Here is a 27,770-nt window from a genome sequence, read left to right on the forward strand (position 1 = left end):
CATAGCTCACGTGATCACTGACTGTCAGTGAGGAGCTTTATTCTGTGACGCAGCTAACACTGTACTTTATCAGTTTACTATTTCCGCTTTAAACACTTACATTGTGCAAGTACATTAACGGACAGATTAACATTCACTCCTGAACTTTTTTTTTTTTACTTGAACCTATCCAAGTACTTATATTTTCTATTTCTCATCTTTCGATGTCGTGTATGTGTTAGCTAACCGGCTAACATATTAGCGTTGTCAGTTAGAAATGGAGTTCGCGCGTGACGAGAAGGTAGAGACGTTGTCATATACTGAGGACTATAATACTAAGGAAATAAAAAAAGAACCCGGTAAGACCGAGAGAAATGAAAGCTCTTTAATTTATTGACTGCTACATACTCGAGTTATATTTAATTAAAGTCATTTAACCAGCTTTTCGTGTTTCACTATAGACGACAGTGCGGTGGCGCCATCTGTCGGCGGAGAAACGAACTGCACGGAGGCGCAGCTTGTTTCTGACACGTTTTCCTTTGATCTTAAATTAATGGATAATAAATTATACCCCATACAAGAACAACTCCAATTTCTTCTCCGCGAGGCCGACGAGTTACAGAACCTCATCGTCTACAGGTGCAGTCAGAGAAAACGTTCATCACAGGGCACCACACACATATATTCACACACACTTATTCACACCTAAAAGCAATATTGTATAGCCATTTTGACCTACCCACATCTTGGGAGGCAGGAGGAAACTGGAGAATACAGAGGAAACCCACATGCACTTGAGGGAGAACATGCGAAACTCCATACAAACCATAACCCAAGATCAGGCTCAAACCAGACACCCTGGAGCTGTTTACACCTGCCTTATAGATGCAGTGAAAAGAGGATATATATATTTTAAAGTGCTACTCTAGGTTTCTTAGGATAGCCAATTTTTTTTTTAATATTTATCCCAGCGGGACAAACCAGGGATCTCTTAGGAGTTCTAAATTTAACCTTTTTTTAAAAGAGTGTACAATGTTCTATTGTAAAACAAACTAATTTGTAAACTAGTTTACAAAGCACACTAAAAAGCAACTCTTTTGGATGGTCTTTGTAGCGAAGACCGTGCCCAGAATGAGAGCTTCGCTCTTCTGGTGCCAAAATTCCTGAGGATGTGTCAGCCATATTTCAACTACTTGGAGTCTACCGCCCGCAACACTTCACCTGGCCGAACTCCACTGCCCCAGTACATACGCACCCGGGTAAGATCACCTCAGACAGAAAGAATGTACTTACAATAACTGTTTTTGATCTAAAGTGAAGAACTGATAACTACGGTCAGCTCCTGAATTATGGACATGGTTATGGAAAAAAATGTCTGTAGTGAATTAGCTTGGTGAAATTAAGAGAGACGTCTTATTCTAAGAAGAAGAAAAAAACCTGTATCCAAACCACTTATCTCAGTTATTAGCTCTCTCTATTTAAGTACTTTGCCAACATAATCTTCTTGTAAATTGCATGATGAGGCTGGAGAATGCAGAGCAAGGACATTAAGACGTTATTTATAGCCCTACTAAGAGTGCCAATAATTTTGGAGCTGACTACACATATTAAGGAGTCCATAGTGATTGCAGAGGTCCTTGATTTCTCGTTTCACACTGAATTCGGTTGCTGTAAAGTATAGCAGTGTTGGGTATTTCCAGATGAGACTCTCACACACATTCACTGTCTCTCGCTTGTCATTAAGTGCAGCTGTTGGAGTTCTGTGAGCAACTGTGCAGTCGGCTGGAGGAGTTGATAATAACATATGCTTCATACGGTTACCTTACTCTGACCGAAACCGACCCGATGTGGTAAGATACCGTTACCTTATTTTTAGTTGTTAGTATAAGATGTGATTATATTGACAATTTTGAAGCTTGTTAAAAAAAAAAAAAAAATCAGCTTACAATGCTGTGAAAAAAGTATTTGCCCCTGACTTCTTCTGTTTTTGTGTATATCTCATACTAAATTGTTTCAGAAATTAAAACAAAATCTAACATAAAACAAAGGCAACCTGATTAAACACAAAATATAGTTTTTAAATGATAATGTTATTTATTGAAGCAAAACAGTTATCCAATACCAACTGGACCTGTGTGAAAATGTATTTGCCCCCATAGTTACTAATTCCCCAAATCTATGAAACTGTATTCATAATGGCGTTCAGCTGGATTAGACACAACCAGGCCTGATTACTGCAAACCCTGTTCCATTAAATCAGCATTTACGTAGAACTTTTTCAACAGCATGAAATTGTTAAAAGGTCTTACCCAGTAACACACTATGCCAAAATTTCAAGAAGTTCCAGAAATGATGAGGAAGAAGGTGATTGAAATACATCTGTTTGGGAAGGGTTACAAAGCTATTTCAAAGGCTCTGGGAGTCCAAAGAACCACAGTGAGAGCCATTCTCTCTAAATGGAAAAACTCTGCACAGTAGTGAAACTTCCCAGAAGTAGCCAACCTTCCAAAATTCCTCCAAAAGCACAGCAACGACTCATCCAGCAAGTCACAAAAGACCCAAGGACAACATCAAAGGACCTACAGGCCTCTCTTGCATCAATAAAGGTCACTGTTTATGACTCCACTATCAGAAATTCCGGTTTTCAGTCTGTAAATTGAAACTCAAGCTCAACTGGATTATGGAGCAAAACAATGATTCAAAGCATAGGAGTAAATCCTAGTCCTAGAAGGAAGTAAAAGACTGATCTCCAGTTATCGGAAGCGTTTGGTTGCGGTTATTGCTCCTAAAGGTGGCACAATCAGATTTTAAGTTTAAAGGGGCAGTTCGTTTTTTACATGGGTGTTAGGTGTTGGATAACTTTTTTTTGCTTCAATAAAAAAGAAATAAAAATGTTTACTCAGGCTGCTTTTGTTTTATGTTGTATTTTGTTTGAAGATCTAAAACTATTTAGCATGAGATCTACACAAAAACAGAAGAAATCAGGATGGGGCAAATACTTTTTCACAGCACAGCATTATTTAATGCTACCTGTAAGATCTTAAGCTCTGTCCTTGTTCTCTGAAGTTGATGCTAATGATACACGCTGAAAAATTAGTAGTTTGACTGTATGGTCACTGTTTCCTGTTTGTTTCCTACACTTTTGTGTTGTAGAAATGGGGTCAGAGTATCACCACAGACTGAAGAAGAATGTTTATAATATTCAGACTAAATAGGAAATACAAATAGAAAAAAATAGGATGAATATTCACTTTACTAAGATTTTTTTCTCTGCTGTTTTCCCCAAATATTATGAATATTTATGTTATCTATGTGATTGTTTAAAGGTGCAGTTTGTAATGGTTTCACAGGGGAAAAAAAGTATGCCTTTTGGTTCATGCGACACCGACCCCTAGTGGACATATTCCCCTTAACTCGGAATTCCTACTAGGGATGGTCTCCTCAACTCTAAGTTCCACTGATGTCAAATCAATATGGCTGCTCACAGAATCAGTAGTAAACACCAAGGGTGCTTCTCAATACTCAAATTGACACTTCCTCGCTCCTCCAGCCCGTGACCCGGAAATCAATCGAAGTGGAAGTGAACCATCTTGAAGGACATATCAGTTCTCTAAGTGCACTGCGAGGAACGAGGAGTGAGGAAACTTCCAGAGGACCTATAATAGGAGCGAAGATACACAGGTGTATCCTACGCAGAAGTTTCTTGTCGAAAAACCTGACGCACATATAAATTCCCCTCCTCATTTTCATCTGCCACAGTCTCATACAAAAAGTCCTTTGATGATTTGATGGAATTTTGTGTGAAATTTAATTAAATAATAATATGCTTACAATGAGTATTGTAATTAATTGATCCTTGCATGTTTGGATTCGCAAAAGCTGCACAAAAGAGGAGATAAATTATGTATTGTTCGCTAATTAATTGTGGAATAACCCAGACATTTCACATACTATCAGTGCATTTAGCATTATTAAGAATGCTTTTGTTAACAGAGCTCCAACAACATAACAACAGATCCCCGAAGCGCAGTGAGGTCATCCAGCCGAACACAGTCGTTAATTGACGTCCCTTTTTTAAGTGACGCTTGATAGAGCGAGGATATTCCATTCAACTTGGTTCGGTTCCTCTCTCCTCATATCTCATCCATGCATCCTAAGGAGGTGGAGCTAAGATGCAAGGAAAGGAAACGAGGATGCACAAATAAGAACTGAGAAGCACCCTCGGTATGTTTACACGCAGCCATTTTGTCAATCAGAATGAATTTAATCCGATTGCAGATTCCGAAAGTACTCTTTATAATGTACCCTAAACATTGTAATCCAATTCAAACGTTTGTTTACATGTGCATTACATATATTCCTAACAAAATATTTGCACAAGGTGTAAGATGTAAATAAGTAAATAAACGTACACATCACTGAACTGCACACACAACATATTTTTTAATCCAATTGAGAATCTTTTTTTTTTTTAATAATTTTTTTCATTCGGATCGAGCTGATCAGTTGAGGATGGACCCATCAACATATAGATTTAACAAGTAAATCTGTCTGTAGCACTGACTTTACCGTTTATGGCATGGAGCAGGGAAAATATACATCATGGAGGTAAAAATTATGTAATTGCAAGCTCCAACTTCCCACTTCTGAGGTAATTTGAATGCAACATTAACTTGTAAGGAAAAGGGACAGGACTGAGCAGCTGTCTCAGATATAAGGTGGAACTAATTTCCAAGCCAGAAAAATGTAAACAGAAGCCTGAAAACCACATGGCAATATTAGAAATCAAAGTATCTTTGGGGGAGGGGGGGTGTGTGTGTGTGTAATTTATCCTTAACTTATAGGCTCTCTTTTCTCTCTCTCCCTCTCAGTGTGTCTCATTTGTACATTGGCCAGTGTCAGGTGGATAACATCAAGCTGTCAATCTTCCGTTATTGTCAACCCACCCCCTTCCTGGCCTCAACCAGTAAGGGACTGTACAAACGCATGCGTTGGAACGTGGAGCGAAAGATTGGGACCGAGGCAGTAAGAGAAGAGGAAAAGAATGACAACAGGACAGAAGTCAAACAAGAGATGGAAGGAGAACAGGAGGCAAAGGGAGTAGGAGGGACTGAAAGCAACAGTACAGAGTAGTGAGTGTGACTGCAAGAGGATGAAGTTGTCTTACCACTGTGTTTTCTATTTAATGACACATTAAATAGTGTTTGGCAGAGGTATACTGTAAATAAGTGTTTCAAAACATGCCACAGTATCCTTGCCAAAGCAGACTCCAAAATCCATTAGCTGTTTACAGTGAACAGCTTTTTCACACAATGAATATGAAAAAGTAGAAAAAGGCATTGAAACTAATTATCCAGCACTATATTCTTGAATATTCAAAGTAAAAAGTGTTCAAAAGATCACAATTGCATTCCAGAACATCTGTTGTACAGAAAAACAAGCTCGCTTTGCAAGAACATGGCGTAGAATATAATCAGAAATTGTTCTTCACCAGTGCGTTCTGTCCTGTTGTAGTTACTTCCTCTGCTATGAGGACATCCACTTAGTGGAGGGAGAGGCACTGAGAGAACAGACAGACAGAAGGCCAGGGCAAGAAGCAGTATTGAGGATGTGGTCTGTAGGGAAATGGGTACAGATATATCCAGACCCAGACACTGAAGACATCAATGACTGGTAACAGGCTCTCCACACAAAAAACATCTCTATATAAGGACAACTGGGGAATTCATGACTAATTCTGAAACTCTTCTCATACAGTGGGCTATTTGTGCATATCGAACAATTCTTGGGCTGCATTCACAAAGCAGCATTGTAATGCTGTTGATAATTAGCGTGATGGATTTTTAAACTCAGTGTTGTATGCTGTCCAAAATAATCTAATAAAATAGCATATAATAAAATAAAAATAGATTTTCATCTGACACTGAAATGACCCCGTGCAGCTTGTATAAATTTGAACATATAGTGTAGGGGAAATCTGGCCTCACTGTGATGCTACATATCAAATAAATGTGTCGTAGGGTGTTGTGCGCGATTCCGCAGGGTCAGTACAAGCCGCTGGTGTATCTGGGTGAGGAGGAGCCATTGTCCTGCGTTGCCACAGACCGTCTGCTGGGGGTGCTGCTGTCTCAGGCTGGTGAGAGCACGACACACCCCATCACTTAAGGACTGACACAGCAAGAAAAGGATGTCCACCAACCAAGAGTGAGAACATCGTCATTCTTACAAGTTCAGTAAGAATCAGTTTTCCTTTCGCTGTAGATCCGGTTGTTGATCTCAACTGTTCATATTTGCCCTACATTTTCTATTGTATGTTCTTGTCCTAGTTTTTTGAGGCAGTGTTTTATATAATGTTAAAAACTTTTGCTAACATTTATAAAATTGCTGAAAAGATAACAGATGCCAAGTTTTAACATCTACCAATCCAGTTTTATTTCTTTCGGCATTGAAACAGAAATAGTAACTTGGATACATTACAAAATAAATGGAGCTGCCATGGTTTGATAACATCTACAAACTGAATACAAAAATACATTCCTTCATTTAAAAATAAATTACAAAAATATACACAATGAAACTAAGTTACATTTCCATTTGTTGTGCATAATGTGATCACAGTTCATACAAGTTTTTGGATTTAATAAACAATTCTGATCCCTTTGCTCTTTCTTGATCCCTGATTGTTATTTACAGTGAATTATTAAACATCAAGTCCAGTGTGTCTGGAATACACTAATCCTGATAAAAGCTGGCATCAACACATGAATTTTTCTATTTCACAAAGTGATGACCAGCAACAGTAGTACTGGTCTGAATATACCTGGAGACTCAATTCCCTGATTCGGTGTTCAGTGACTAAGCTATTAATGGAATCTTTAATATAAATAAAGAAAAAGCTCAAGACAGACAAAATGTAAAAAAAAGAAGTTTCTACAAATATCTAGACTTCCTGAAAACAAGTATATGGTATTGGATGGACATCTACATACATTTAATCGAGCATGCAGTCTCAAGGGCTACAACAATCCATCTGCACCTTTAAGTCTACCCAAATTTAAGAAGCTTTCCCTTTGAACAATTTTAGTTGCCTAGACTAGTCAGACAAAATGTATCCCAATTACATAAGAGGTTGTGCCACGTCTATGCACAGACAAACAGTGACCACAAATCCTAGAAACACACAAATAACATTTCACAGGAAAGGGGCAATACAAGATCAAACAGTACAACACCACCAATAGAATTTGACATGCACACTTCACAACTTGTAGATTACTCTCCAAGATGGCAAAATCCATTCACAATCTAAAATGATAGTCCTGGTCTCATACATTAATGAAGCAAAAAATTAAAATAAAAAAAAATTAAATGACTTTTTGATAGGGTTGCCTACAATTAAGAGTTCGGTGCATCACTGCATCTGAACAGTTCAAGGGGGATAGTTTGAAAAGTACAAACAGGTTTTTGTATCAAATTGTGCTCCTCAACCATAATCCAAATTTCCTTCATAAATATTAGTAGCACCATTAACCCCCAACCACCTCATGTGAGCTAGTTTTACTGAGCCTTTGTTAATTTTATAAGAAATTTCCATTGTACAGAATTACAGTACATATACCACCAATTTATCTAGTCCGAGTACTCGCCTTGTTTCAGTCCTAAGATTTCATGAAATAGCTCAGTTTCCTGTAAATGACTTTCCCCATTAGCATCAATATACTTTTATATTTTAAAAAAAATAAATAAAAATAAAAAATTGCCCTGTTATGTCCTATGTATTGCTGATGCCTTTCATTTCTACATATGACCAGTTAACTGGCATGTTGAGACCTCAACCTCAAGACCATTCCTTTACTTAAAATACTGCATCAGTTAAATTTTAATTAACAGCATTAGAGAAAATGAATCTTGGCTAATCACATTAATGCTTTAGTGCTTATTGCCAACATTTAGTAAATTCTAGGTTGCGTCGATTAGCTTCCATGCTTAATAATGCCATTTGACTTGCATGCAAGTAATCAAGAACATTGTCTGCAAGAATTGCCTGCTACTCTGCTTTACCCAGATAAATGATGGTGCAGGAAAGACAAGCAGACGCTTGCAATAAACCGATCATGGAAGTAGCTTGCTGACTCAGAGCTGGTGTGATATGGCATGGCTGTCTGGCAGGGGTGAGGAAGTGTACAAGAAGAAATTGCCATAATAAACTTAATCAGTGCAGCCAATACCTGCTATCCAGTAGTATTAGGTGGAGACAGTGGAGGAGGGAGTTACAGCAACTTTGACAGACGCTACCAGTTTTTAACATTAATAACCTTGGGTGTGTGAAAATGTATGGTTCTGCAAAATTTTCAGAAATTGTTGCTTGCAAAGTAAAAACAGAATCCTGTAGATTCTCCACATTTCTACCCTCGACACCCTACAGCTGCAGTTATCCTTTTTAGTCTGCCTCCCCTCAACAGTAGGCTTAATGATGAGTCTCTAGCTCCACTACTGTCCACTCACCTTGTGGAGAACTACCAGAAATCTCAGCCGAGAAGCTGCTAACAGAAGTCACTGTGGCAGACGGTGGAGTAAGTGTGGGCAGGCTGGGCCAAAGGCTAGTCTCCAGTGGGCTCAGTGTCCCAGCAGCTCCACCAGGGAGGAGCAATAGCGGGGAGCAGTTGTCCCCTTTTAGTAATAATGTCTGGTTAATCAGCTGCTGGACAATGTCCGCTTTCTTGCTCCAGTCAAGCTCCAGAGGAGAAGGCTGCTGGCAAGAGCTGGATCCAGAAAGAGGAGGGCTGTCTAAGGCCACAGAGTGAGTTTGCCCTTCATGGTCCTGAAGGAGATTAGGAAATGACAGTGTGCTTTGTGGAGAATCTGGGTTATCTGAACTGGAGCCTGCCTCTGGGATGCTACTTCTCTCTTTGGGGGAGCATTCATGTTCTACCTTTACTTTTAGCAATATTTCCCTCTCTTCCACTTTGTCTTCGAAGTCTTCCTCTGAATCACTGATCTCTAAAGCCTCATAGATGGTGCAAAGCCCAGAAGGTGACAGAACTGCAGTTGCATTCTTCTGGTGGCTGTTTTGGTGCTTACTTTGTTTCTGTTGTTCCAGCTCTTGTTGCCACTGCATGACCTGCTGTCTCTGCTTCAGGTCCTGCTGCTGCTGTTGAATTTGCAGGTGGAGCAGATCCCTCCTCTGAACCTCCAAATCAGTCTCATTCTTCTCCCGGTTCTTTTGTTCAAGCTCTCCTGCCACTTGGTTTCTCTCCTCCCTTTCCTCCATTTGTCTCCCAGCCCTACGGCTCTGTTGCTCCCGCCGCTGCTCAATCTCCTCAAGCTGCTGCTGATGTTGTTCTAGCCGACGGAGTTGAGTGTTGCACCCCAGATTTGGCATCCGGGGAGGAAGATCAGTAGGTAGACGGGTCACATGATCCACACGTAGCCCAGAATGGTGCTTGGGTGGCCTTGTTGTGTGGACTGTGGGCACCTTTTCTTGCTGTTGAACACAGATGTCACTTCCTGTGAACATGGCAAATAGTCCAAGCAGGTGTTAGAAAAGATAAATGGAATAAGATGGTACAGTATCAAGTAGGAGTAAAACATTAAGCAGTAAATGAAAGATGGAAAAAAATAAGAGTTGGTGGTGGTAGTAGCAGGGCACACAAAGTTCATAGACAAAGTATATTCAGTATAAAAACCATTCAGAATGAGATTTTGTGCAGTGGTTTTTGTGCAGTGAAAGCGGCCACGCCCTGTATATGCAGTAACCACTGACTATTGTGAAGAGTAAAAAAAGTGTGTGTTTGAAAAAAATAAAAACAACCCACTCTCAAACAAGACAACTGGATGAACACATGCAAGCACCATGCATATTACCAAGAAGTTAGCAATGTGCAAATAGTACGAAGGAGCACACACACATACCACACGCAAGCATGCCTCAAGCAACAACCCTTGTGAACAGCAGGATCAGTGAGCAGATCACTGTGCAAGATAATTCAGTTTAGAGGCACATGTAATTTACCATCTAAAAGTGGACAGACTTAAAGTGATTGCTTCTGCAAGTCAGTGTGAATCCTTCATTAAAGAAGCTCACCTGACAGAACTGAATTCTGGGTGGTGGTCAAAGCATAGCATTTGGTCAGCCTCAAGTGGTGGGTCAGATAAACAGCAGAAGAACCAAGCCATATGGAGATGAAGGCAATTTAAAAAAGGGTCAAAAAAACAAAAAGGGAAAGGACAACTAAGCACCTTTGTAAAGAATGAGATCCAGAATCCTTGTAGATCTCGTGCTTTCTCCTTCCCTCTGGGCGGTGGGATTCAAGTAGGTGTCAGGGTGGAAAAAAAAAAAAAAAAAGGCAGGGAGGGGTACACCAAAATAGACGTGGAAGCAGACTGGAATAGGAGTGCAAAGTCCTAACTCCAGTTTTCAGTAAATTTTGTTTTCAACATTACTTTGAGAGATGTGTTTTTGTGGTCAATGTATGTAAAAAGGCGGCAAGACTGCCATCATAGAACACGACAGGCCACATTCAGAAATGAACAGAAATCAAATTGCGTATAGATAAGAACATGGTTTTCTAGGTTATTATTTGCGTCCATGTTGGCATTTTTTTTAAACAGTTAACCATGATGGTAAGTAAAACTAAAAGGCTTATTGTACGTGTACATTAGGAAGATGTATGCAATAACCATAAAATAAATATGGGGTGGGGAAACTATTCAATCCATTGTCAGGATTGTGGCTCATTATCTAGTGTACCATGCTTCTGCACAATAAACAATGGTCATTTTCATTCCAGGCAAACGTCCACTTTAATGAATTTCATCAATTAATAAAAATAAATACTGGAAGAAAAGTTTTGTTAAATGTCTAACCTTTATTTAAAGCTAGGACAGTAAGTACTCAAAAGGAAAAATATTTTCACAACATTAAGGGGAAGGGTTAAGAAAACCCAATAGTGCAAAGGATAAACAAGGCATGTGTGTGGAAGGGGAGACAGGAGTAAGTCAAGAAGACTAACTCAATGAGAAGAGTAAACAAAATACAAAAACAATTTAGTGCTTGCATTAAAAATGCCATGATAAATACACAAAAATGCTAAGCCCAACCCACAGTTCTTTAGTCTTGAATAATTCATCGGTCTTGTTCTGTGAACTCCACAATTCATGCCAGTCCAAGGCAACACACATTTGTTAAGAGAAACAATTTTTCTAATTGTTATATGGTAGTAGTTATTGCACATACAGGACTTTTAAGCCATATATTGGTGGGGTACTATTAATAGTGCTGGGGAGTGGCACTGACATTTTGAATGATCAGCCTCCCCCACCCCTTCTTACAATCTTCCTTTTTTTTTTTTAAGCATTAAGACAAACATGGGAAGACCCTGACAGACAGCAAAGAACACTGAAAGGTGCATTGGCAAAGTGTAGCCTATACATTACCTGTTAAGAAGCTATCAGTCTTTTCGGATATTGTGGAGTAGTAGGGATGCTGTGCATCACAATCCAAGTCTTGGTGCTCTGAGCAGGAAGAGCTATCCAAACCCGTCTCATTGGAGACCGTGCCTCTTGGTGAGCAAGGCTCTGGCAACTCCTCAGTGCCCTTCCCACAAAGCATGTACTGCTGCTCAGAGTTTAGCTGACTCTCCCCTTGCTGGTCAACATCTGCAGAAGCATTGGCAGGTGCAAGGTTCAGCTCCTTAATAAGTGATGCATCTTTGGACTCTTCTGGAAGCTGCTCTTCGTTTTCGAGCGAAAAAATGCCTGGGCTTTTGATGCAGCTCTCTGTAGTAGACAGAGCATTAGAGTTGGAGGTGGTGCACTCAAAACCATAGGAGGCAGCTGAAGTGGCAGACTGAGGAGTGTCACTCCCACCACCTCCCTCCATCTCAACACAGGCCTCCTCACATTCCTCCACCAAGGCTGACATGCTATGGACAACTTGTGTGCTGTCAAAGCATTCGTTTCCAGCAGAACCAGGGTCACTGAGCTGCAGGTCCCCTTCAGTGTCACTAGCCTCATCTCCAGGGGCAGAAGAATGTAAGGATAGCTGGTCTGTCAACTGTGATGACTTCTGCACCAACATGTCATCTGCAGGAAGAATCTCAAATTCTTCCTCTTCATGTTCAGATCCTGCATGATCAGATCTACAGATGCCTACATCCTGCATGATGTCTGGCAAAGAAACAGGAACCAGGCTGACAGTTAATGGTGGTTTTTGACTCTCTAGTCCAGGGCTTATACTGTAGTCTTTTAGCTCCTCACATGTGCTTGAATCACTAAAAGTATGGATGGCTAGTTCTGGGTCAAGCAGAGTGCTAGACTGAGAAATGTGTTGGGAACGGGATGCTAAGCCTTGTTTGAGGCCCATATCCATCTCTGCAACAGGCTCTGAAGAAGGCTGAGGTGAGATTGGATCAGGATCCACAACAGCTGGAGACTGAGGAGAGGATAAATCTGTTTTAACACTTCCAATATCCAGACAAGATTGATTAGCAGGTTGATTTGGCAATTGTGAGTATGTACTGGCAGTTGCAAGGTTCAGCTCCTTAAAACGTGATGCGTCTTTGGACTCTTCTGGAAGCTGCTCTTCATTTTCGAGCAAAAAAATGCCCGGGCTTTTGATGCAGGTCTCTGTGGTAAATGGAGCATTAGCATTAGAGATTGTGCACTCAAAACCATAGAAGGCAGCTGAAGTGGCAGACTGAGGGGTGTCACTCCCACCACCTCCGTCCATCTCAACACAGGCCTCCTCACATTCCTCCACCAAGGCTGACATGTTATGGACAACTTGTGTGCCGTCAAAGCAATCATTTCCAGTAGAACCAGGTTCAGTAGGGTCACTGAGCTGCAGGTCCCCTTCGGTGTCACTAGCCTCATCTCCATTGGCAGAAGAATGTAAGGATGGCTGGTCTGTCCACTGTGATGACTTCTGCACCAACATGTCATCTGCAGGCAGAGTCTCAGGTTCATCCTCTTCATGTTCAGATCCTGCATGCTCAGATCTACAAATGCGTAGATCCTGCATGATGTCTGGCAAAGAAGCAGGAATCAGGCTCACTGTTAAAGGCAGTTTTTGATTCTCTAGTCCAGGGCTTATACTGTAATCTTTCAACTCCTCAGGTGTGCTTGAATCACTACAAGTATGGATGGCTAGTTCTGGATCAATCAGAGTGCTAGACTGAGAAATGTGTTGGGAATGGGATGCCAAGCCTTGTTTGAGGCCCATATCCATCTCTGCAGCAGGCTCTGAAGAAGGCTGAGGTGAGCTTAGATCAGGATCCATAACAGATGGAGACTGAGAAGATGGATCTGTTTTGGCACTTCCAATATCCAGACAGGCTTGAGCAGTAGGTTGGTTAGGCAATTGTGAGTACACTTGCCAAGGGTTGGAAGAAGGACTGGAGACAAGGGGTTCTGGCTGTAGTGACCAGGCATCAGCAAAAGGATTTGCTGCAGAAAGGGCAGTAGGAACAATGGATGAAGGTTGCATACGGTTCAGGTTGTCCAATCTGTAATCTTCTGCAAAGTCATCTTCATCTGCATTTCCATAACTTTCAAGGCCACTCTCCGTAACAGCCTCACTTGCCATCTCCACATCATCATCTTCATCCTCATTGTCATTGCACTGCCTGAATGGGTCTTCTGTCATTTCTGATCCTACTTCCATATAATCAACACGATCTTCATCATCGTCATCATCATCTTCATTGACCGGAATATCAGGAAACTTCTCAAAGTCTGGAGATCCAGCTGATGCAACTTCATCAGCACCCTTCAGGCTAGCCTCACCTAGATCATCCATACTTTCAGTGCCCTCTAAAACACCAGGAGCACTAAGCTCAGAGGCTCCTTGCTGGCTACAGCTTACATCCTCAGAGTCAAATTCTGAGGGCAGGCCTCCTGCTTGCCATACTGAACCAGCCAGACCAGCTGAACCAGGCCTGGACTCTTCAGTAGGCTGTGTACCACTCATGTCAGACACAGACACCTGCTGACTGCCCTCCCTTTCCTCTTCCTCTTCCTGCTTCTCAACATCCAAGTCCTTAGGAGGCACTTGGGCAGTAATTGAGACCTCACATAGTGAAGCAGTTACAAGTTCTTGCTCAGTCATTTCTTGTGCCATTGGTATTACAACCAAAACAGTGTCATGAACTTTTTCGGATTCTGGTAAAACAGTTGGCAGATTAGACATAAGTACAGGGACATTAGCTACTGACTGCATAGCTAATGGCTCAACATCTATTGTCTCTTCAGTGGAAACAGTGTCTACATTTGTAGTCTCAGAGGCAGGTACTTGCACCCCTTCTCCCTGACTTTCCACAAGTGCACTGGTTTGTTGATCAGGCTGTGCTAGCTCTACTGAAGGAGTTTGTGCTTCTATCACAGATTCTACAGGTGCTATGGCTGCAATAGTTACAGAGGCAGTTGCTTCCAAAATTGCAGAGGGTTCCACAGGCTCTGATGTATGTTCTGAAGGCTTTCCTTTGATGACTAATGGCAAAACAGTGTGTGTTGGTTTGGCTGTTTGACGCTTCACAGAGACTAGGTTATTACTTATTCCCTGCTTGTGGTTACTGCCTGAAGCAGGGCGTGAGGAAATGTTCCGGGAACTTGAAGGGACCTTCCTTGTTGGTACTTGTCTAGTTTCATCTGTTTTTGGTTGAGATGTTTTAGTGTCTGTAGATGATCGTTTGGCAGCTGTACTAGGTTTGGGGGGTTCAGGTTTGGAGGACTTTGTAGCTGTAGAGCGTGTGGTGGTAGAGGCCAACGGTTTTCTGGCTGCCACACTGATGGTGGTTTTAACATCTAGGATGCAGAAGATACCATTTGAATGGTTATCACCAAAAGCAATGTGTAGTCTTCAATAAGCATCCTATAGTGAAAAGAACAAGCCCATTAATGTTTTACCAGATTTCAGCTACCTTTTTTAGCTGCTATTGTAGTGGAGACCTTGGAAGGCTGTGATGAGTCAGCAGCTGAAGGAGCGGAGACATTTTTTCTTAAGGCTGTAGATTTACTAGCAGTGGTTGTTGGTCTAATTGGCACTGATGAAGTGGTAGGACAAGAAGCAGCTGCTACAGTAGGCCTAGAGCAAAATAAATAAATAAAGCAGATAATTTTTATCAATTATATTAACATTGAAAAAAGGAAGTTTAAAAAGCTCATTGTCTGGGATAATGAAAATTCTCTGTACAAATGGTATTAGATGTCATTAGCTTTAAGTCTTCCCCCCCGATAGCAATAAAAAATAAAAAAAATATATATAAAAAAAAAAAAAAAAAAAAAAAAAAAAAGAGAGAAAAAAAATACTGTTTCATCACTACAGTTAGACCTTAAAGCAGTGCTCTAATCCCCCCCCCAAAATCATGGGGGCGGTCATACTTTTGCTGCAACTAAAATGGGCACCAAATACACTCTTACGTTCATGGTGCACAACATGTTTAAATGCCTAAGCCACACATGCTTGGACTTTTCTCCCCCACAAATTATTCTGCCACAGTGGCCAATTGTTCTGCAATGAGGACAAAGGACCTGGGCCTTCCCATTAGATTACATCAATCTAAAGGCACAGAGATGACGGACTGTTTCTTCAAAGAAAAGACATGGACAGGATAATGGGTGAACATGCAGGGGGGAAGGGGGGGTGGGAAATAAAATTAATCTGGGGGTATTACAGGCATTGAAGAAAGGGGGGGGGGGGGGGGGGGACCAAACAAAAGAAAAAAAGTCATGGCAGTTAAAAGAGAATGAATGAAACTGCTATACATAAACCAATTACTGCAACATTTGAAAGATATATAATGTCAACAAAACTCAATTAATGCAAACTCTAATGGAAAGCAATAAACGTCTTCTGATCTGCAGAAACGGACTGAAAAGCAGAATGTTCCCATCCCCTCTTATCTCCAACCCTGTCGGTCAGCATTACGACTAATCTTACCATTTAAACTTGCATGTTATGACATGGGCTGGAAACCGTCTTCAAACCATGAACTATGTACACTTAAGTTGGTTGTGCTGGATTTTTGATTCAAGAAAGCATTGCATTAGGGATGAAGTAAGCAGTCTCTACAGTGATAATTCACTTACGTAAACACAAACTGTGACAATATATGACTACAGAAATAAATGAGGAGTCGTGTAAAGGAAACAAGGGATTTTTTTGAGTGTACAATCAACACTCATCCACCCCCCACCACCACAAATCATGCATCATTATGCAGGGATATTAAATATTTACTGTGACTGACCACTTCACTGGATGTAGTCATGCCAACATTGCGAGCCAATGCAAAATGCTCAACAATTCTCTATGTGCAAAGCTATGGCTACCAGTTTACGTGGATACATTTGCTCATTCAGTAGCAGCCAAAGTTACTTAAAATCAAGGATTAAAATTTGTATTCCAACTAACACCACATCCCTATTGGGATTACCTGGTTGTCTTGGGAATAGGGGCAGCTTTGGAGGCAGCTGAAACATTGGCTTTGGCAGCAGGTGCAGTAGTAGGCCTTGGTGCTGCTGAAGAGATGGATAGATTGGTTGAGAAAACTGTTAGAAATAAGACAGAATTGGTGCAGAGTCATTCTGTTGATCGGTACCTGGGGTCTTAGGTTTGACTGCCGTATTGCTGCCTCCTGTTACTGGCTTTTTGCTCAACGTTGACAAGGCTGCTGCTGCCGTTTTTCTTGTCCCACTACTTGTAGAGGCCATTGACCCGACAGATCCAGCAGCTTTTCGTTCAGCTGCCTTCACCTGTGTCCTTGGAGCTACAGTTGTAGCAATAGGCACTTTCTTGACTTGAGGTGATGCTCCAACAAGGGCACTTTTCTTCATCTCTGAGGACATACTCACCAGTTTCTTGCTTGCACCATTTGAGGCCTTCTTCATAACACCATTGGCCACTTGGTTTTGAGCAATGGCAGGACGAGATGCAGTGCCTGTTGTGGTTGTTGCTTTAGTACCTGCAGTTCCAGGCTTGGTCTTTACTGGGGCTTTAGTCTTGTCCTTAGGTTTTGAAAACTTCCCATTAACCTCTTTTTCAGGGGGAGGCAGTGTTGAGTTCGCTCCTTCTTGCTCACCTTCATTGTCCGGCTTCTCAGGCTGTGGAGATGATTGACTCAAGTCTTGTTGGACCTGCTCTTCATTTCCAGCTGCTTCAGGAACAGACCCCACCACCTCATCTGCTGGCTCAGCCGGAGTTGTAGCAACCCCATCAGGTTTCATCTCAACCGTTGCCTGGCAAGTCTTTGTATGCCCCAGTTGTCAGTCTGGATTCAGGGCTGTACACACTTAACCCAGGATCAGCTGTTGGATTTGACTTTACTTTAAAAATAAGAAAAAGAACGTCATTCTAAACACTGAAGTTCAAGAAAAAACAAATTCATTACTATAACAGACAAAAAAGGAAAATAATGAATTAATATGAAGTATGAATATATGAATTAATAAATATACAACAAATCCAGGACAAATAAGCTATGGAAGAGATGAGGTATTTACTAAATCTCAATAAGATTCTGGTAAATGGGTTTTAAAACAAGTTCTCTTAAAAATGTTCCGCTTTCACTTTTTATCCATTTTCGCATATTTAGAATTCCATGGAATACTACAAATAACCTAAAAAACACACAATTTTGTATGTGAGGGAGTTTGAATCAGGGTTGCACAATTATTCAAATACTGATCTCGATTACGACTTTGACTGCCCACGATTACATGAACATGACTGACCGCGACGCTGCGTTTAAAGTTCGTCCTCCGCTAATAGAAAACACTGCTGCATATCAAACCAAGCGGTTCCTAAACTTACAGCGCCGCAGGGATGAGGTCATTTTGTAAAGTCAAAACTCGGAAACGAGTTAGCATTTTAGTGCTCGCGCTGCCAGCTTCGCTTTGGGTTTCAAGGCACACGGCGTACTCCTGCGCAAGGGGAAATCACGACACTGACATGTTGCTACATGGGACTACAGGCGTCGTCAGGGACATTAAACGTCATCACGCCAAACAGGAAAATTGTTCGCAGATAAATTGGCTCAGGCATGCTTTGCACAATTCCCCCCCCAAAATAAATATAAATTTTATTTATATAAAGATTCATCCACAGAGTAAATCCGTATTATGGAAAATGTTTTTAAATCAAGTTTATAAAAGCTGTCGGAAGCTTGTTCATGGTGACGATGTCGAGCAACCGTGCTGTAGGTCGTTCATAGCGTACGGTTAGCTGTTTATTTGACGCTTGTATTTAGGCTTCAAACGTAATAAAAAGTTGTGTTCATTAGTGAAAGTTATCATGAACAAAACGTGTTAGTATTGTAAACTTTTGTTGATCGCAGAGCTTGACTTTTTGTCGAGGGAACCAGTGTGATGCGAAGTTCCGGGTTCTGGTACAAAAATGAAGTCATCCCTGCACTACTCTATTGGGTGATCTGGCTGTGTCTCTCCTCTCGTAAAACACCGTTATTGCCTTTTCTGCATACGCCCGAGTTGTTTTCATTTGGTTGCATATTGTTCTATTGGATTGTATATCTTCATTTGGTTGATGGCATTTTTATTTTTTTAATTATAAATAAAATTGTACACAAAATATAGCATATTTTGCTTATACAAGGTGATTCACTTTAAGGATCAGTCTAACTTGAGGCAAAGATTTGTACATTAGCAGGAACATAGCACAACACTGAGGTGAAAGTAGTGGTCTGTTTATTTAAATGTGAAAGTGCAATAAAAATATATGTTGTCCCTTTTAAAGAGTTGTGAGCTCAATATTGATCAAAATAGTGATTATCATTTTGACCATAATCATGCAGCCCTAGTTTGAATTTAGTAATAAGTGAAGTTCTACATTTTAAATCAAGCTATACATTTTAGGAATGCTGCCTCATGTTAGTCACTAAGAGGACTCCATTAGGCTCTAGAGAACTGAACGTAGCATTCTACCACACCTAATCAAAAACCCAAAATAAGATTGTGCAGCCATTACGCTCAACTACTTTATTCCTTAATTTGTTCCGATTCCCTTCTACAGATCTTGCCATAGCGTTAAAACCGAGCCTGTAAAACCATGTGCTGTTCTGAGCTCAACCAAAATCAGAGAATCCAAGTTAATCAGAGGATAGAAACCCTGCAAAAAAAAATCACAGCAATGAACCCAGTAACCCCTCTCTACTCTTCTTTAGCAGCGCTGCCCTTTAAGCCATGGCTTTTCTTTCCCTAGGACCTCAATCCTCTCTTCCTCCTCCCCCAATCACCCTTATACAAGATCTGTTCCCTGAAAGCAGATGGCCTGGGCAACAGAGCTATTGTGTAGGTTCAAAAACTGGCTTGACCAGCAAGCAAGCGAGTGAATAAAATGAGTGGGTGTGTACTGGGGAAGGTGGGGGATGTAATACAAGAAAGACGGAAGCAGTGAAATTCAATTTGTACTCTATTACTGGAGAGAAGTAACAGACAAAAGGATAAAGTTAAACACATGAACGAGTGCTGTAGAAGTATGAAGAGTGAAATCATTGTTGCATATAGTACTGGTGCAGCCATCTGTATAGTTAGTTTTCAAGGCATGGAGGACACAGTGACCTGGTTTTAAAAAAAAAAAGGTTTCATTTAGAGAAATCACAACCAAAAAAAAAGCCTATGCTGTATCTGAAATCACATACTGTGACAGTATGTACTGAATTTGATGTAGTACCTACTGCACAGCCGTTGAAACAGTACGTACTAATCAGCATGTGTGTAGTATGAAAACAATCCCAGACATACATCCACTACCTTGGCATTGTCATGTGACCTTCATCAACATCATAATCAAATCTTAAAGGGACCACCAGATTAAAGCAACCACACTAACGGCAAAATGCAGATCAGAAAAGTTAACTGAATTAGTCACTTAATGTGGGCAGTGTTAACTGGGTAAATTCGTTCCCATTAGCTTGGCCAGTTAAAGCATTATGGAGATCACAAAGGTGGTTTCAAAGTACACTGTTTCGGACGCAGCCGTGCTCCCTTGTTTGCAGTCAAACGGTTGAGCAATGCCGTGCGTGTACGCGTCCTGTCGCAAAATGTGGTGAAAACACGATGTTAGTGTGATTAAAAAGATGTGTACATGTCTGTGATGCACGTCGATAACGCGTCTCAAACAGGAGTACTCCACATGTCAATTCCACTTGTGTTTACTTCGAATATGACTCTAGCCAGATTAAGGTAATCAATAATCGGTGTTTACATGATAGTTTCTTAATCAGAGTATCATCTTAAGCGGGTTAATATCGGATTATTGTTGTCCATGTAAACGTTCTGACTGTTGCAGTTATCCAAACTGGCTTGGTAGTTACAGCATTTATTCCTTTCTGATTTTGTTCAGTGTTTTGGTACATCAATTTAAATTTTTTAAAGAAGGAGAACACATTTAAACACTTGTGAAATGCTCTGAAGATGGTCATGGTAAAGACTGGAGAAAAGATCACATGAACAATACATCCTGAACAACAGGTTTTGTTGGTAACATTACCACATTTGCCATCCAACATGCAAACAGCCCACTCCTTGCTCTCATTCAAATAGAAAAACAGGGCATCAGCTTTCAGAAGCCATAGGCTGTAAAGTAATAGTATTTTAAACCATTCCTTCCCAAGTATGGCACCATTCCCCCATACATATAAATAGCTCTATAGTCACTCCTCTGAGAAGGGCTCTCTTAGCTGGAAGACAGCAGGCTGTTCTTCATTCATAATCCCACCCCTCTCTCCCAGTCTGTACTTAAAGACAGGAGGATAAGGTCTGATGTGTGTGACTGGAGAAATAAGTAGTCTTGGACTTAAGCAGGACAGACTGTCAGACCAATTTAATCTTTAATGCTAAGCACCTCTTAAAAACATGACTTGATTGTGTTGGGGATCGGCCAGAGCAGACATCCCTCGTTTATCCCTGTTCTGTCTGTTTCACAGAAGAGATAAACCCAAACTACTGTCTAGACCAAGAAAAACAAACATGCCCCACCCCTCCCACCCTTTCATCATTCCATGCTGGCTAGTGTTCTGCCTCGTTCCGTTTATTACAGCATAGCCATTAAATATGGTCCACTTAATGAGCATGCAGGAAGTGTGGAACGGAGAATGGAGTGCTTTCAGAAAGCTCACCATTCATGTGATGGCAGGCTTTTATTGAAATAGTAAAGTACCTAGTAAGGCTCTGAACAGAGGACATGCTTGAACTGCAGGACATACGGGTCTATTAAACGGTGTGATGGAGGGTGGGGTTATGGTAGCTGGACAACCACATGCATATTTGAGTGGTCAGAAGTCATGAGAGGCTTTTGGCATGTTGCTATAATGTTAAAAATCCTCACAAAACTACAATTGAACAGCTTGACCAAACTGAGCTAGTGTGAGTGTGTACTGTGTTCCTGTGCAGCTGCAAGCTGGCCACATCCTGCATTCTTGACACAAGAGCCAGGATGATTACCAAAACCATCTTTCCCCATGTCTTTCATTTTCAGTGAAATAAAGGAAGACTTGTATTTATACAAAAAAAAAAAAGAAAAAAAAAAGCGCCAGTCGAAGGCCAGAGATCCCACAAAACTTGACAGTTTCAAAAGCTTTTTTTAAAAACCAAAAGCATGATTTCGAGCAGCATAACACACACACCGAACAGTTACAGGACCAACAGGCGATGAAAGGGTCATCTGAGAGAAGAGAAATTTATTTTTAAAAAAATAAATAAATAAATAAAAAATAAAAAAAAGGATGCAGAGCTCACACCATCAAACCTTAAAAGGCTAAACTCTCACTATGCCATCAGTGCACACAGAGCTCCTACTGAAATATTTCTCCTCAACCTCCTCTCTCTCCCCCAACATACTACTCAGTACAGCAATGTCCCGACTACCAGCAAGAGCACTGGCAATTTGCCACTTTGCAAGACCTCTCACTGGGGCCCTGAAATGCGTCAGCATGCCAAGTAGGACGAGGCCACTGCACGGTGATTTGAGACTCTTGTGTAGCCTTTCAGCGACACTAAACATCGACTCTTGCTGTTTGCAATTGGTAACTGGTGTTGGTTTTCTTCCTAGTGTGATGGTAATAGGATACAAGGGTTCAAAATGTCAGAGGAAGGGGTTATTTTAAGTGAGAATCATGAAGGATTGCACATATACTAATGAAACACTGAACTAAAATTGGGTAGAAAGTAACATGTTGAAAATATTGAACAGTCAAAAGGTCACCTGTCTCAGTATCACATCCTTCATTAGGATGTATTTCTAAACACATGGGTTAAAATAGAGCACAAACCACCATATTTCCGTTCAGAGTCAGCATTTTTCTCTCAGCTGCTGCAATTTTCCATCAAACTTTTTCCAGTGCTTAACGCACTCACAGTGCTTGTAGCCCCACCAGCCATTTTCTCATACTTATGACCTCATACTTTAGTTCAACCTATAAAACCGGTTTAAACCATAGAAAAAAGTATTTCCATCAGCAGGAAGACCACACCCTCAATACACCCACCCCCCATTACCAAACCATAACCACAGAAATGAGGTTCAGTGCATGTTTATTCCCAACCTTGCATTTGGTGCAGTTTTTGGTTAAATGCATGATGAGAAAATGAGGTCTGAGAGAGCACCCTGAGAGGGTTAACTGCTCATGACGGCACAGAAACAGGAAAGCCCCGAGGTAGCAGACAGTATCTCTCTCATCCAGCTAGATTAGTATTGGCCATGCATGAGTGTCTAGCGTCCGAATGTGGTAAAATGACACTGCAGCGCTCAGTATTGGGTGTGTGCACATAGTCAGGGTTCAACAAGAACGTGCCAAACTAGTAGGGGGGTTGGGAAGGCAAAGGACAAGCATTTGGTAAGCTAGCACAACAGAAAGACAATGTCAGGTGGTAGACGCACCCCTTTTGCCACACACGGAGAACACACGCAAACTACATTTTTACATGGAGATCATTTACACTGGCAGAGAGAGTTGAACAGGGAGAGTGCTGCAGATGGTGAACGGTGGCGTGATGGGTTGAGTCACTTGGCATGATGTAATGTGGATTCAACAAACAGAAGAGATTATAGTAATGGATAGGAGTCCTGCTTTAAATAGATTAAAATGAGACCAGTTGCTTATACAAACAAAGCACTATATTTGGAGCAGGATGAGAGTAAGTCGCTAAGCCTCTGTTGACAAATAATGAACTTATTTCAAAGCGCTGCAATGGTCACAGCACCATATACATTACTGGATTGGAAACAGTCCAGTACCAACATTAAACTCTTGATCCATTTGCAAAGTCACTGGGATTGACCGAATTGCACTCAACTTCTTAGTAAGTGCTTAGCCCCAAGCTCTAGCCCTCAGAATATCCATACAAACTACACAAAGTATCAGTGCAAACATTTCAACATTGATGCAGTATCCCCTTTTCCCATGACACATTCTTCACAATAATGATGGGAACAAACCGGGTTGGGCAGGTTGCTCCAGAGCCAATAAAAAAAAATGTAAAAAATAAAAGGGGGGGACGACGACAACTGCTGCAAACAATGCTATGCCACTGAGCCATCACTCCCAAGTTTCAACCACACAAGAATGATCCCATAACAGCTTGAAGCTGCTGTAAACCAATATTTTCCCTGTCATAATTACAGAGCTACTCCATTTTCCCATGGGTCATTCAGCCAAAACAAAAACCACAGTCACAAAAATATTACATTTGCTTGACCAGAACACAAACACCACAGAGTAACATGGGATGTGAAACAGAATGGAGAAAAAAATAAAAAAAAAAAATTTATGAAATCGGTGCTGAAGACCATCATCAAAGCCAAAGGACTAGATGTACAAACAGATGCAGGAATCTGAACTTGCCCTACTCATGAGAATCACACTCTGAAGGAAGTCCGACCCAGAAACAGCACTGTTTACTTATAGCCCGCCTAGTGACAAGATTGGAAACAATGTTGAGTTAAGCCAAAGGCCTTTACTAAAACAGGTGTCTAAAATAACCACAGCTGAGCTGTTACACCAAGTGTCAAGACTAAAGGCTTGGTACATGCTGAGCAGGAGTGGACACCATAAATCACAAGACAGACAGGAAGCTGCCACCACAGAAGGCCAGGCTTCACAAATCTCAGGAGTGTTTTGTAAACAAACATGTACAAGAACAGTCTATTTTCATAGAATGAGGCAGATTGACATGGCAGATGACAAAATACAGACCTGTTCCTGCAGCCCATCCTCCCATCCTAGCATTTTAACTGCTCCAACACACCTGATTCAACTACTCCGCTAATCAACAACCCTTCCTGAGTTGAAGTGGGTGTGTTAGAGAAGAGAAAACATGTGCAGGACCTGGAGGTTCTCCAGGACCAGTGTCAACAAATGTGAGTTTTCATTCATTAGAACAAGGGGTGTCCAAACTTATCCGGAAAGGGCCGGTGTGGGTGCAGGTTTTCATTCCAACCAAGCAGGAGCCATACCTGATTCCACCTGTTTAATCAGTTGAGCTTGGTTTTCAGTAGTTTCAGGTGTGGCTTCTGTTTGGTTGGAATGAAACCTGCATCCACACCGGCCCTTTCCGGATAAGACTGGACACCCCTGCATTAGAAAAATCTCAAGATTATTGGAAACCAGCGCGCACAGTGAAAAGGACCAATCTGATTGCAGCCTACATCATTTGGAAGGTTGGACCAGAAAGGTGTACAAAAGGCACAAGATGCTCCATATGACATGGGTGAAGCATCTGAAGCTGAGTCCAGGACAGTACTGCCTTCACCAACTACTTAGAATGGTTTGATCTAGCCATTAACAACTTCTAGAAAATTCTAGCTACTTCATTAACACCATGACCGGTGTTTCACGAAGGCACACAAAGGACAGTTGTTTAACCCTATTGGATAGCGTCATCTTAAATTATAAACACATTTCACTGTATGAGTAAATAGTGAAAAAACCTGTTTACAAGAAACTCATAATGGAAGACTGAAGGCTGCCTTGGACCTTTTTACATTCAAAATATTTGAGGAATGCCTTCATGAACGTGTCAGGGAAACTTATTTATAAATCGAGCTCCAAATCTGTAAAACGAATCCTTTCATAGATGGGACATGGGCTGGGCCAATATGACAATCACACCAACATCTTTTATAACAAAAAAAAGGGTACTACTGGCATGATTGTTAAGAAACTTGTTTATCATGAAAAACCGTGTAGAAATGTCTTCAGATATCCTTAATATCGCACACCCATAGATGGGACTAATTTCCAGAAGGTTTGATCGACAACTTCCATTAGACGTTAATTACAACCTAGCTTCATGTAAATAGGCTTTCTGTTCTTTTCTCATGTTGAGATTCTTGTCTGTGTCAATCACATACACTACAGATGTGGTGTATAAGGATCAGGCTGACAGCCAGTTGCGTATTCCTTTAAATTACCCAGCTAACTTCATGGAAAGAGATGCAGGGCAAAACTTTGAACCAAAGTAGGAGAGTCAAAACCTAAACAATAATGGACATACACCGGCCCTTTCACACAGGCAGCCTAGGGCAGTTGTCACTTCTAAATGGCCCAGTTGTTATTAAGATGGAATGCAAATGAGTCCAGGAAGCATAAACCAGACCAGGAGCCCTGCAGCTGCCTTTTGGCAACAGGGTTAAAAAGTTCTCCTCCATTCCCTGAGTGCAAACCTCACACCTCTATTCAGAGCAAACAAAAGGTCATGAACTCAATCCTCTACAGACACACTGTGTGGATCTTTTGGGATGTAAACAGTGTGTTTGGGATTTAGTAGTCGAAACCTATTTTATCTGCAGACCTGAAGGAAACTCTGATTTGAACTCTTAAATCAGGGAAGCAAACGTGTGTCTGGTGAACACCTCCTTGTGTGACCACCAGCTTTTGATTGGATGTTTACAAAAATCAGTTAAATCAGCCTCGATTACACTGTATCGATTTGATGTGCCAGTTAGTAAATGTGTCGGGATCAGATGACATTTTATCCGGATCTAGTGTGTTCTTTAAGCTTTGTCAGCTTGATCTACTGACAAATGCCATTTAAAAATGGAGACAGCTGACCCAATCACCCATGCTCACACAGTACCAAGACACTCACGGGTTAATTCTCCACGCCTACAAGCTCTTATAGGGAATAATACCGGAATATCGCGTGCGGCCAAGATGACCTTAGTATTACTTAAACAGAAAAAACATTAAACAGCACATTTTATACCATTAATAGTGAACGACGACAGGAACATTTAAAAAAAAGCTGTTATTTAAGGTCAGCGTTTCAGTAATGGAGGCTGTTGCGGATGGGAATAGGGAAATGAAAGACGTCTGGCCACAAAATATTTCGCTTCCAAGACTACCATTAGGTTATTTGCCCACGATTTTCTATCGCGCGACGTGACTAGAACGTCCGCGTTCAGCCTTCACGAGGTTATTAACACAAACAAAATGAGAATTCGATAGGAGACGAATGCACAACGTGAAGCCAGGCGCTCTTAAATCAGTGCACGCGCAAAAATAAGGATAATAAGACTACAGGACACGTAAGCAGTCCCGTTTAGGCATCTCTAATTATGATGCGCGAGCCAAATAAGAATAAAAAAAAAAACATGGCATATTTAAAACGCACATATATTTTCTCCCCACCTTCGAATTAATTCGTTCCCACTCCGTGCGGCTGAGAAACACAACGCACAGTGTGCATACATAACAAACGTGATGTTTAAAAGGTTTTGCTGGGTTTTTATTTTGTTTTTCGGACTCACCGTAGGCCGCCTTCTCCTCCTCACACGTCAAAGGAGCGCACGCGGAGCGCGAAATTTCTAAACGTGTTACCCTGTGCAGCGCGCGCTCAATACTGCCGTTAGCTCAGAGGAGAGAGAGAGATATATATGTGTATATATATATATAGACAAAGGTTACACTGGAGCAAACAAAGGATTTAAAGGCCAAACATTGTCAACCCCGTATTGTTTCGAGCCTAAACACACGTACAATCCAGGATTAGTCTAGAAACCCCCGATTTCCCTGATTTACCCCGGTATCCCCATTTATAATCTAGAGCCCCTCCCTGGCTCGCGTTTGGTTATGCAAATTAGTCGCGCCGGACAGCCACGCCCACCTTCCCATCCACGCACGCGCCCCATATTCCTGAGTCTGGTTAATGTTTACCTCAGGGTGCTAATACATGGTTAATGTTTAAGTACTTGTTATGAAATTCGTCGTGTTTCTTTCCCCCCTGACAGCTCTGTGCTAATTTCTAAAGTAAAACGTGCCCCTTTACTGATATTTCATACAAACTAGAGCTGTTTAAATAATGAGTACAGAGCGGTCTTTTGTTATCTAAGCTTGCAGCTGCCAATATTGAAGAGGGACAGATAGAATGAATGCAAGGTTTAACGTGAACTTTTGTTCAAAGTTAGAAAGGAAGAAAAGGATGGGCCAGGGAATGAAATAAGCATTCAGGGAACAATGCCTCCCTCTAAACAAACAACAAGCCATGACAGTCTACAAAACTCAAGGGAGGTCATCTGTTGGGGGGACGACGACAACATTTTAATAACTATATATGTGTGCAAAACATCTTTATATAATGCCATTTAATTTTTGAGACCAAATTCTCAGATCACTTTACATATAAGATTAAATAAAGCATTGACAATGCAGCACACCAATAAATCAATCTACAAGTATTAATGCCATGACTAGAAATCCATTGAAGATGACAACAAAATCATTTAAATTCATTTGATCAATAAAAGACCCAAGTTAAATGAGTAAATAACACTCATGAAA

General features: G+C 41.1%; 2 protein-coding genes across 3 annotated transcripts; one reads left to right on the forward strand and one right to left on the reverse strand.

The window, feature by feature from the left end:
• Window positions 1–6,788, forward strand: c26h19orf67 (chromosome 26 C19orf67 homolog). Its single transcript, XM_017458018.3, has 7 exons — window positions 1–338; window positions 441–618; window positions 1,094–1,238; window positions 1,729–1,829; window positions 4,851–5,111; window positions 5,494–5,652; window positions 6,000–6,788. The coding sequence occupies exons 1-7, from the start codon at window positions 257–259 to the stop codon at window positions 6,142–6,144; spliced, it is 1,071 nt and encodes a 356-aa protein (XP_017313507.1). The 5' UTR covers window positions 1–256; the 3' UTR covers window positions 6,145–6,788.
• Window positions 6,387–27,010, reverse strand: prr36a (proline rich 36a). 2 transcript variants are annotated; one of them, XM_017458016.3, is made up of 6 exons: window positions 26,741–27,010; window positions 16,578–17,301; window positions 16,413–16,494; window positions 14,898–15,061; window positions 11,416–14,781; window positions 6,387–9,486 (listed from the first exon to the last, which is right to left on the reverse strand). In XM_017458016.3, exons 2-6 carry the CDS (start codon window positions 17,200–17,202, stop codon window positions 8,447–8,449), a joined length of 5,277 nt encoding a protein of 1,758 aa, XP_017313505.1. In that variant the 5' UTR covers window positions 17,203–17,301; window positions 26,741–27,010; the 3' UTR covers window positions 6,387–8,446. The 2 variants fall into 2 exon arrangements, with proteins under 2 accessions (XP_017313505.1, XP_017313504.1); XM_017458015.3 differs by having other exon boundaries at window positions 16,413–16,497.
• Window positions 27,011–27,770: the final 760 nt, after the last annotated feature.

Source organism: Ictalurus punctatus, chromosome 26 (genome assembly GCF_001660625.3).
Source record: "Ictalurus punctatus breed USDA103 chromosome 26, Coco_2.0, whole genome shotgun sequence".
NCBI lineage: Eukaryota > Metazoa > Chordata > Actinopteri > Siluriformes > Ictaluridae > Ictalurus > Ictalurus punctatus.

What these genes read in the sequence shown, in the direction of transcription:
- c26h19orf67 (XM_017458018.3), top strand. Translation starts at nt 257, where the DNA reads ATGGAGTTCGCGCGTGACGAGAAGGTAGAGACGTTGTCATATACTGAG. An exon ending in GAAAGCAACAGTACAGAGTA is followed by an intron (nt 5,112 to 5,493) that starts GTGAGTGTGACT and finishes GTCCTGTTGTAG; the next exon opens with TTACTTCCTCTGCTATGAGG. An exon ending in ACTGAAGACATCAATGACTG is followed by an intron (nt 5,653 to 5,999) that starts GTAACAGGCTCT and finishes AATGTGTCGTAG; the next exon opens with GGTGTTGTGCGCGATTCCGC.
- prr36a (XM_017458015.3), bottom strand. Translation starts at nt 17,202, where the DNA reads ATGAAACCTGATGGGGTTGCTACAACTCCGGCTGAGCCAGCAGATGAG. An exon ending in AGTCAAACCTAAGACCCCAG is followed by an intron (nt 16,498 to 16,577) that starts GTACCGATCAAC and finishes CCATCTCTTCAG; the next exon opens with CAGCACCAAGGCCTACTACT. An exon ending in CCTATTCCCAAGACAACCAG is followed by an intron (nt 15,062 to 16,412) that starts GTAATCCCAATA and finishes ATTTTGCTCTAG; the next exon opens with GCCTACTGTAGCAGCTGCTT.